The sequence below is a fragment of the Ursus maritimus genome, unplaced genomic scaffold (assembly GCF_017311325.1).
Source record: "Ursus maritimus isolate PB19 unplaced genomic scaffold, ASM1731132v1 scaffold_25, whole genome shotgun sequence".
NCBI classification, from domain to species: domain Eukaryota; kingdom Metazoa; phylum Chordata; class Mammalia; order Carnivora; family Ursidae; genus Ursus; species Ursus maritimus.
In genome coordinates, this window is record NW_024425008.1 from 23855499 (window position 1) to 23864122 (window position 8624).

Consider the following 8624-nt stretch of genomic DNA (forward strand, 5'->3'; position numbering starts at 1 on the left):
CGGTCCTGGGGACGGGGCAGTGAGCTGGTTTACATTGTCCGCAAGGGTTTGGCAGTAGATTGAAATTTAGAATGTGCACACCCTCTGGCCCAGCGATTACGCGGGATCCGCTCCACTGAGTCCTTGTTAGAGGGACTCAGGCGTGCAAACACCATATACAAAAGGATGCCGGTTACAGTATTATTTGTAGTAGCAAAACAATGGAAATCACTTCACCGTCCATAAAAATGAGATTCAGCAATGAGACTTCAGTGCTATGAAATAACATGTGGCACGTAAAAAGACGGAGATGGACCTAAATGTACAAACATGGAAAGATTGCCAAGACGTGCTGGAAGGCAAAGCGAGTTCAGAGGAACGTGATAACATGATTCTATTTATGATAAATAAGAAACTGTGTGTTTGTGAGGGTAAAATAATATATAGGAAAACATATGTGTCCTCTGAGCCTACCACATGCCAGGTAACGTTCTAAATGTTTTATAGGCTTTAATCCATTTCCGCCTCAAAAACTCCAATGCATGGGCACTATTATTAGCTTCATAGTACAGATGGGGAAACTGAAGCCCAGGGAGACTGGGTAACTTGCCCAGGAGTGGAGCTGAGCTTGGAACTCAGATGGTCTGGCCTCAGAGCCCACATTTTAAACCACTATATCACATGCACACCCGTGTGCACGCGCAGGCACACCTGATTGCAGGTTACGGGAAAGTTCCGGAAATAGGCACCGAATGGTTCGTGAGAGTACTCTAGGAGGCAGAGTGCCCTGTGGGGAGGAGATCAAAGAGGACCTTTGCTTTCTTCTTGCTATACTGCTGTGGATTTAGAATTTTCACAGGCAGATATTGTTTGTAACAAACATGAAAATTAAAAATCCTTGCAATGATAAAAAGGACCATTCGGCTCTTCAATCAGAACTAACAGAGCCGAGGGACAATTTATGGGGTGCATGAGAGACCTCCCCTCAGTTCCCAAGACTCCGGGACCCAAGCCCAGGACTGCCTCTTGATTACCCCTTGAGCTCGTCTGCAACGCTGGAGATTTGCTGGACCTGGAGCCTGGTCTCTTGGCCTCTGCCCGGGCACCTCCCATCAGCCTCCCAAGGAACAAGAAGCACCACTTTTGAGAGGGCAGGTGGGGATGGTGTGGGGGACGAGCAGGCCTGAGCCATCTTCAAGGGCCCCTTTGCTGGGTGACACGTGCCAGCCTCTTGCATGCATTATCCCCATTTGGTCCTTACAAACCCTCTTGGGTGCTGTGGTTATAACCCCATTCTAAAGACTTGGAGACTGAGAGCTCTGTGCCCAGCCACACCCTTTACTAGAAGCAGGGTGTGCAGATGGGTCAGTCTGTCCCTCCTGTCTTTGCCCTGGCTTCTCCCCAAGAGAGATGCTGATCAGGCCACAGGACAGAGGTACCCAGGGAAGGCTCGTGGGGCAGGGCCAGAGGGGATTCCCTCAGATAGAGTTCCCTAAGGACACTGCAAGACACAAAGCTGCAGGGCCAGACGGGAGCCCAACCCGCAGGCTTTGGCAAGGAGGTCCAGCATGGTGGAGCGGCTTCTGGAACCACATAGACCTGGGTTCAAAGGCCACAGTTGCCCTGTTCTGTGTGCGCACCGAGCTTCTGTGCTGCCCTTCTCCAAAGCTCAGTGTCCGGGCGACGACAGCAGCTGCTGGGCACTGTGAGAGGTCGGGCACCTGGGCAGGTCTGGTGGCCCACAGAGTATGAGGCCACGTAAGGGCTCACGGAGGGTGTCGTTACCCTTTTTACTGTTATCCCAACCCTTTCCTGTCTCTTTAAGGAATGGCGCCTCTGCCCCACAAGCATCACTTTTGGCCACCGGCCACCATGGAGCTGAATGGCCTGTGGCTTCCCAGGGCATGTGCGGCTCGCGCTGCAGGACCTGCCAAGGTGAGCCTCCTCTTTGGGCTCCCTGGCTACCTGCACACCCCTCTCACCAGCAGGGCCGAGCCCCAGTGCTCCACTGTGTCACCTCACTGTGTCCCCAGAATCTGGCCCCGCAGCCGGCAGCCCACGGTCAAGGGGAAGCTAGGAGGAGGAGGGCAGACAGTGGGGCCAGCCTTGGTGGCCAGGGAGAGCGCACCCAGCTGCCTCGGCGGGGCTCGTGCCTCATCGAGTGCACACAGGGTGGCCCCTGGAGCTGGGATCAGCCGGGGCGCCTGACAGAGAACGGGGGGCTTGCCTGGGGCAGAAGCAGGATCAGAGAGCCGCTGTGCCCAGACTAACCTGAAGTTCACCATGCCTGTCTTGTCATCCAGCTTCTTTATCAGCTCCCTGACTTGGTGCAGGTTTACGGGGACCTTGTCCTGCTGAAGGGGTGGAACGTGCAAGGTCAGCAGAGCTCTCTGCCGACCCCCAGCCCCCCAACACAGACATACAGACACACAGATAGACACACAGATAGACACAGACACACAGACACACAGACACAGACACACAGACACACAGATAGACACAGACACACAGACACAGATACAGACACACAGACACACAGATAGACACAGACATAGACACACACACAGACAGACACACAGATAGACACAGACACACAGACACACAGATAGACACAGATACAGACACACAGACACACAGATAGACACAGACACACAGACACACAGATAGACACACAGACAGATAGACACACAGACACACACAGACACAGATATGCAGACACACACACAGACACACACAGACACACACAGACACACACCCTGGCTGTTTAGCCACAGGGGTCAGCACACCTGGATCATGGCTTTCCGGAAGTCACCCACAGGCATCCTCATCGTTCCTTTAGGGTTCAAGCTCTTGAAGAAGTCTAAGACTGTGATTTTGTGCTGGTCGGCATAGCTCTGAGAGAAGCAGGAGACACCAGGGGCACACACTTGACTTTATAGAATCTATTAACCCCCCAGCCCCCCACCCGCCCCCACCTTCTGCCACAGGGCAGTCCGGCAAGCAGAAGGGGGTGTAACAAGGCAGACTGGGGGGCCCAAGTCTCCTGTGTGTTAGCAGTCGCTTAAGCCCAAGAGCCCTGCACAGAGCGAGGCGTGGCGAGCTGCATGGATGATGGTTCTGGGGGTTTGCTCAGTTTCCAGGGGCCCCCACTCCACAGAGCAGGATCTCCATGCGGCTCCAAAGAGGGAAGGATTAGAGTCTCTGCTCTTTGTCCTGTCTTTCTGTCTATCTACCTATCTATTTTTCTTTCTATTATTCATCTATCCTCTATTACCTCTCTCTCCATCCATCCATCGCATCTTTCTATTGTACACACTCTTTATAAACTGTGTTGCACTAACACACTGTGAACACCTTTTCAGTTCATTAAAACAGTCTTTTGGGGTCCTTCTTAAGTCTTTTTATGTTTCTCTTCCCCTCCCACTCAAAGGGCCTTCAAGGCCCAGCCAGATTGATAGATATTCCTGCAGACGTCGTGCTCATTGAGGAACTCCTCAGGGCCCAGTCCTTGGTCCCCTGCTCTTCTTTCCCCACACTAACCCCTCTGGGGTGCACTGCCTCTCCCCTTGGGGGGGACCCTACTTCTGCATCCTCAACAGCTGCTCACAAGTCCCTGCTGACACCCACTGGCACCTCGATCCAACATGTCCCCGGTGACTTTCAGGCAGCCCGACCCCGCCAGCGGTTGTAAGCGCTGTGACGGACCCCACGGGTGAGCCGCCATGCCTCCCGTCCCCCCACAGCAGGCCGCTCTACAATGCAGACGCTACAGAGCGAAACATTGAGCTTCCCCAAACCCCCTTTCGGCTAGGCATCGGGATGGGATGGGTTTCACCAAGCATCTGATTTGGAGGGAGCAGGCCAGGCAGCTGGGGGGTGGTCCTAGTCAGCGGGTGGCTCCCCATTGGCCGGACTCCCGATCACAGCAGAAGCCACTGCTACCCTGGCAGCCCACGTGGGGGATTTGGAGAGCCATTTCTGGAACCTAAACCGAGAGTCTGTTTCTTCAGCTCCCCGATGTTTCTGGGGTCTGTCTCTGGTAATATGTCCCTCTGTGTTTAACCCAGCTAGAGTGGACTGTGTGTTCAGCAACAAGAACTTTGACCAGTGCAAGAAGGGCCTGTTGCTTTGGTAGGTGTTACTGAAAAGAGCCATGGTGGCTCCTACCCTGGAGGAGTTCAGAGAGGGCCTGGCTACTCCCAACTAGGGAGTCGGGAAGGGTTGCCCAAGGATGTGAACTTGAGTAGAGACCTAGAGGGAGAGGAGGAATGAGTGAGATGCAGAAGGCAGGAGGAAGGGTGTTCCAGGCAGAGGAATGTGCGTGTGCACAGACCTGGGGTTGAGCAAGAACTGGTGTAGAGAAACAGGGAGAAATCCAGTGCGGCTCAACTGTGGAGAACCAGCAGGGAGGGGCGGACAGAGATGGTGGGGTAGAGAGGACTTCCCTACCCCTGCCAACGTCACCACCTTTATTTTAGTCCCTCGGGGTTGAACTTTTGGGGTTATCTTTGGCTCTCTCCTATCATCACAGGCCTTTCTTCTCCCGGCACACACACACACACACACACACACACACACACACACACACACACACACACATTCTCGCACACATGCAGCATGTACCCAACCATTCACCAAATCCTGGAGATGTTCCATAATGGTATCTCCTACGTCCGTCCCTCCACTTTCATTGCCACTCTCAGACAAGGCACCATTCTAGAATACTAGTTATCATACCTAGAATACTACCATAGTGTCCTCATTGGCGTTCCCACTCTCATCTTTACCCCCTTGAGTTCATTTCCTCTCCATTGCCTGAAAAATTATCCCCCGGTCCTGCTGGATTCACATTACCCACTGCTCAGCAACGATCACTGGCTCCCTGCTCCCTATGGAATCAAACTTCAGCACTGAGCCTAGAATCTGAGGACCACCATATCCAGCCTCAGCCTCCCTGTGCAGCCTTGGCTTGCAGGCTTTGCAGGAGCCTGGAACCATGTGGTGGTTCTGCTGGAACCACGTGGTCCTGCGCATCCCCCAAGCACACTGTGTGCACCGCCCTCTTGCTCCTTTGCTGGTGGGAATCCTATTCCGGGAACTTCCTCCCTGTCGTTGTCGCTCACCTGAACCCTTTCTGCTCTTCAAGGCCCTTCTCCAGGACATGTCCTTTTTTGTTTGCCTAATCTCACAGTGGCCTCTACTCTAGACTTCAGTGACATTTGCTGCCTTTGTCACTCATTTATTATTTATTATCTATCTATGAGAAGTTACTGCATCTGTCCCATCTTTCTAACCAGATTGTTCGCTCCCTGAGTGGAAGGACTATGTTTCACCTTGCACATCTGGTTTGGTCTCTAGTCTGAGATTCTTATGAGATTCCTAGAGATTTCAATGCTGTGTTAAACACGGGGTGGAGTCCCCACTTTGCATCTGAGAACTCCGTTCCTGTTCCCTGGGGCATCCTGGTCCTTGGTTCCAGCTGAAGTCATCTGACTCATGAAGATATTCGATACCCCCCCGGCCTTCTAGAACTTTCCACACAACAATGATTTTCATGCAGAGCTCTTCTATTTACTCGTTAGTCCTGGAATCTGAGGCACAGAGCAGACCAACCAAGGCGCAGGAAGCAGCCCCAGCAGCACACACCCTACAGAACACACCTCTGTGCGGCATCACCCCAGATAGCAACAGGTGTGCGTCCAGCAGAAGCCCGTCAACCCTGCCGCAGGTGAGAGCCAGGAGTGGGAACACCAGCCTGGGCTGGGCGCTACTCTGTGAAGTGATCAGACCAGATGAGCACCCTTGCAGCCCGAAAACTGTCTGATTTTTCATTTCCATGGTTTCATCTGCCTCCTGTGATCTAAGACTTGAGCCAGGAGCAGGTGACCACTAGATAGCCTGAGGGTCCCTCTTGAGCTGAAGCCATCGAATAGCTGTCCTCACCACAGGGGTGTCTTGGCAACCTCACCAGCTCTTGGCCAGAGCTTGCGTTTGTTGGTGCTTATTACTGGCCAGATATTGCTCTAAGCCCTTTGTGTGTGTTTAGCAGAATTGGATCTCCACAGCAGCCCTCCTGGGGTGAGTCCTGTTGTTCTACCCATTTTCCAGGTGAGGAGACTGGGACCCAGAGAGCGCAGTGACTCGCCCTTGCTTGCACATTAGCAAGCGGAGGAGCCTGACTGGTGGAGACCATCCGGCTCCAAGCCCCTCCCACTTCAGCCAGCTCCCAGATGGCCCCTTCCTCTGGGAGCCGGGAAGCACTGCGGAGGGGGTCCGACATGCACAAGGACTACCCCACGTCTGAGACATTCCTTGTCGGAGAGGACTGTGCAGACACTTTGGGGGAGGGGAGACTCTGGGTCTTCGGGGTCTCTGAGAGGGAAGCGAGGGCTCACCTGGATCAGTTTCATGGGGTTCACCCACAGGAGAAGGGCTCTCTTTTCAGAGAAGCCTTGCACGGACTTGTACATCACGTCCAGCTGGGGGTGGACGGCACACACCCCATCCAATATTTTTAGGAACTGCTCAGACACCAGCACATTCTGAGGCGGGGAGAGAGGGGACCCATCATGAGGAAGGCCTCGCCGTTGTACCATCTCCACCCCCGCAGACCAGCAGGCCCCTCCAAGCCAAAGGCAGAGTTTTGTTTTATTTTGGTTTTTGTTTTTTCGTCTTTTCCAGCTTTTTCTGCAGGGCTGCTCCTAGACTGGGGTCGTTCATCAGATGTTGTAGCTGAGGGCTGGTAGCCTGTCACTGTCAGCTGGGCTCTCAGACGAACATCTAAGGTTGCCAAAAAACCACCAGAAGCTGCAAGGAGCATCGAACCCATTCTTCCCCACAGTCCTCTGAAGGAACTAATCCTACCAACACCTTGATTTAGTCGTTTACAGAACTGTGAGATAATACATTTCTATTGTTTGAGCCCCTTTTGTTCACAGTAGCTCTGGGACCTGAGTCCACTCTACCTACCTCCCAGAGTGGGGTCAGATGAGCTGGAGCATAGAAGATCACTCTGGGGGCAAACCAGTATAAAGTGGTGGGCCAGCTACCACCTGTCTGATGATGCGGGCAAGAACACCTGGCCCAGTCCCCTCCTCGGGCCTTCCTCCTCCATCAGGGGGCTTACCCTCACATTCTACTCTCAGGAGGCCCCGTCATGGAATACAAATACAAATTTCTCTGTGTGTTAATAACACAGATTCTAAAAGTTCTGTGATTCTGGAACCGTTCTGGGACCCAGGACTGTCCATGAACAGGGCTGGCATGAACAAAGTCTGCTCTGGGGATCCCACCTCGGTCTCTGCTGTTTCTGCTCCCAGACCCACTCGGGCTCCGGTCTGGGATTTCACACCGTGAAGTTATCGACAGAATGGCTACTCCTACTACTAGGACCCCAAGAGAGGGCCAGGTTGTACTCCAAAAGGAGTGACCTTGTCATGGAGCATCGGTGTGAGGGACAGAGCTGTTGGCGCCTGCCCACCCAGCGTGCCCGTGGTAACCGGCGTGCGCCCTGGTGCGAGCCAGCACCGTCTGATCACTCACGGAAATGTCGATCTCTTCCATCTTGGATTTGGGGTTCCTCTTGATGGACAGGATAAGTAAAACAGCCCCATCCATATTCATAGGGTTCAGGAAAAGCTGTTTGAGGAGGGAGAGCAGAGGAGGATGTGATGGGGACAGGAGAGGCTGGCTTAGAGCACGGCTTCCATTTCCCATCAAACATCATCCCTGTCTTCCACCCAGTCTTCTCTGTAAACATCTGTCTCCCTGTCTGTATGTCCAGTCATCCATCTGCTTGTCCATCTCACTGCTCAGCCATCCATCCATCCATCCATCCATCCATCCATCCATCCATCCAGCAAACCTAGCATGTGCCGGTTGCTGGGAAAAGTGCTAGGAGTGCATAGGCAGACAGGACAAGGTCTCTGCCCTCACTCAGCTTACACTCAAGGGGGGCCCCAGGCGTCAGAAGTGCGGTGAGGGCAGTGACAGAGGCACACACTGGTGTGTGAGCCAGGAAAGGGGCATCCAGCACAGTGGAGGGGACACTGGAGCTAAGCCTTGCAGAGCTAATGGGGATTCTTCTCTGGAAGAAGCAGGGGGCACGACCAGAGGAGGGACTGAGATGCACCCAAGTAGACAAGGGTAGGCAAGGGCAAAGCTGCAGAGGTGTTTGGGCAATAGCAAACATTTCATGAGCAGGAGCAGAAAGAATGAGGCCACAGCGCTGGGATGGGCCAGATCCCAGGGAGCATGCAGGCCTAGCCGAGTGCTCAGGGCATTATCCCAACGCGGCTGGGAGCCACTGGAGCTTGGTGTAGTGGTTAACAGCAAGGAACATGGAGCCCAGTGGCTCTGCTTACTAGTTTTCTGGCCTTGGGTCAATTCCTTGACCATTGGGTGCCTATCGCTTAGCGCCGCTCTGAGGATCCGATAAATCAATTCAAGCAAAGCATTCAAAAGAGTGCTTGGTGCATAGTAAGCAGCACGTGAGTGTTATTATTATTGAAGGCTTTCCGCCAGGTGGTGTCTTGATGAGGCAGCCGGAACTTTCGTTGAGCACCTACTGTGTGTCAGGTGTTTCCCGGGTTCCTGACGGACTCGAGAGAGAAAACACAGACTTCGTAGGGCTTAGCCTTTAGAAG

At 53.5% G+C, this 8624-nt stretch overlaps 1 protein-coding gene across 1 annotated transcript in view; it reads right to left on the bottom strand.

The window, feature by feature from the left end:
* Positions 1 to 1997: 1997 nt before the first annotated feature.
* LRRC74A (leucine rich repeat containing 74A) overlaps positions 1998 to 8624 on the bottom strand; it is a 27110-nt gene continuing 20483 nt past the window's right edge. The window contains exons 10-13 of the mRNA XM_040641254.1: positions 7522 to 7617; positions 6375 to 6521; positions 2766 to 2873; positions 1998 to 2333 (exon numbers count right to left, since the gene is read on the bottom strand). Of these exons, the coding sequence (XP_040497188.1) occupies positions 1998 to 2333; positions 2766 to 2873; positions 6375 to 6521; positions 7522 to 7617 (687 nt within the window). The remainder of the gene's footprint in view (positions 2334 to 2765; positions 2874 to 6374; positions 6522 to 7521; positions 7618 to 8624) is intronic.